A 1,435-nucleotide genomic window follows, 5' to 3' on the forward strand; every position below is an offset into this window, starting at 1 on the left:
TATGATTTTTTTTCAATTCAATCAGTTATTTACAATAATGAACTCAATCCAACTCAACAATTTGATTTAGATATTGGGGCAAGCTCTCGAGAAAGTTGAGGTTGACTTCCAACTTCATCTCAATCGACATCTTGCTCTCTAGAGGTGGAGTCTTAAAGCTAGATTTATTGATGTATTGCCCCAATTTCGGGAGACTCATAAAATATCTATTTTTTTTTTTTTATGCATTTCGCTGATTTAAAACTTAATTTCAATATATATTTTTAAAAATTATGCGATCTATATAATTTAAAAAATAAATTGAATAAATAATCGAAATAATTATAAAATTAAATAAAAATATATATCTCAAAGTTATCTAAATTAATTCAAATCAATTAGTTTCAAAAATTCATAAACTAATTCAATAGTGAATACTAAAAGGCCATCGAAGTTGAAGCCCACAAATACAGCAAAGCTACCAATGGCAAGCTAAGCCATCCCCAAATTCTCGAAAGCCATGTGTTGTTTTGGTTCCACAGCTTTCGCAACTTTAAAGTTGTTAAACGTGTGCTTCAACTTGAAAAGGAAGTTAAAAGTTAAATGAATGTTTCTGCTTGAAACTGTTAGAAATTATTGCCCTTCATAATGGAATGATATTGTCCGCACATAATAGTAAAATATTATCTACTTTGAACATAAGCTCTAGTGACGTTGTTTTGAGCTCTCCAAAAGCAATCAATAGATATGTATTTCTTTACTTATAAATTCAGACCATTCTCTAGATTAGCCAACTCACCCCAATAATCTTCAATAAAAACCCAATTCATAATCACCCAATTCTCCATGAACACTTATCAGTTAAGAAATCCCTAGAACAAGAATTTACAACGATAGAATAATAATTGAGCAGCCGCAAGAGAATGTGTATGAAAAGGATTAAAGATTGCGACAAAAAAGAGGCAATTCCGAAGATCATCAGCCCTTGAAAATGGAAGTCGGAGATAATGGTGGAGTATCCAACTGGTAAAGATTGAGCGAAGGCCCAACAAATCGGAACACAATCCAACCACCAATCATGATAAAAATGGAGGCATAAGCAAACTTGTTTAGCCAAAACAACAAACCCTTCTCTCCCATATACAGCTCCGTCGCCTTCTCCGCCAAGTCCATCTCCTCCCATTTCTTCGGCTTCTTGGAAGCAATCTCCACCGGCGCCTTTCTCGCCCGCACATTCCCCATCGCCGCTCCATCCTCGCTCTCCTGTTTCGATCGTCTTCTCGACCTCTTCCGAAACCGAACATCAACCGTCTCCGGAGGCGTTATTGCCGGCGGAACCTGCGGTGGCGCGCTGTCGCCGTCGGTGTCCGTGGCGTTGATCGGTTTGATCCTGAGAGGCTGTTGATGGCGTAGAGATAGAAAGAATACCTGATTCTGAGATGTAGGGGAGAATTTA

General features: G+C 37.5%; 1 protein-coding gene across 1 annotated transcript; it reads right to left on the bottom strand.

Annotated features, from left to right (window-relative positions):
• Positions 1 to 783: 783 nt before the first annotated feature.
• On the bottom strand, positions 784 to 1,431 carry LOC111786303 (the record flags this gene model as incomplete). Its single annotated transcript, XM_023666612.1, has 1 exon — positions 784 to 1,431. A coding segment is annotated over one exon (474 nt), but the record flags the coding sequence as incomplete, so codon positions are not given.
• Positions 1,432 to 1,435: the final 4 nt, after the last annotated feature.

The sequence above is a fragment of the Cucurbita pepo genome, unplaced genomic scaffold (genome assembly GCF_002806865.2).
Source record: "Cucurbita pepo subsp. pepo cultivar mu-cu-16 unplaced genomic scaffold, ASM280686v2 Cp4.1_scaffold001368, whole genome shotgun sequence".
NCBI classification, from domain to species: Eukaryota; Viridiplantae; Streptophyta; class Magnoliopsida; order Cucurbitales; family Cucurbitaceae; genus Cucurbita; species Cucurbita pepo.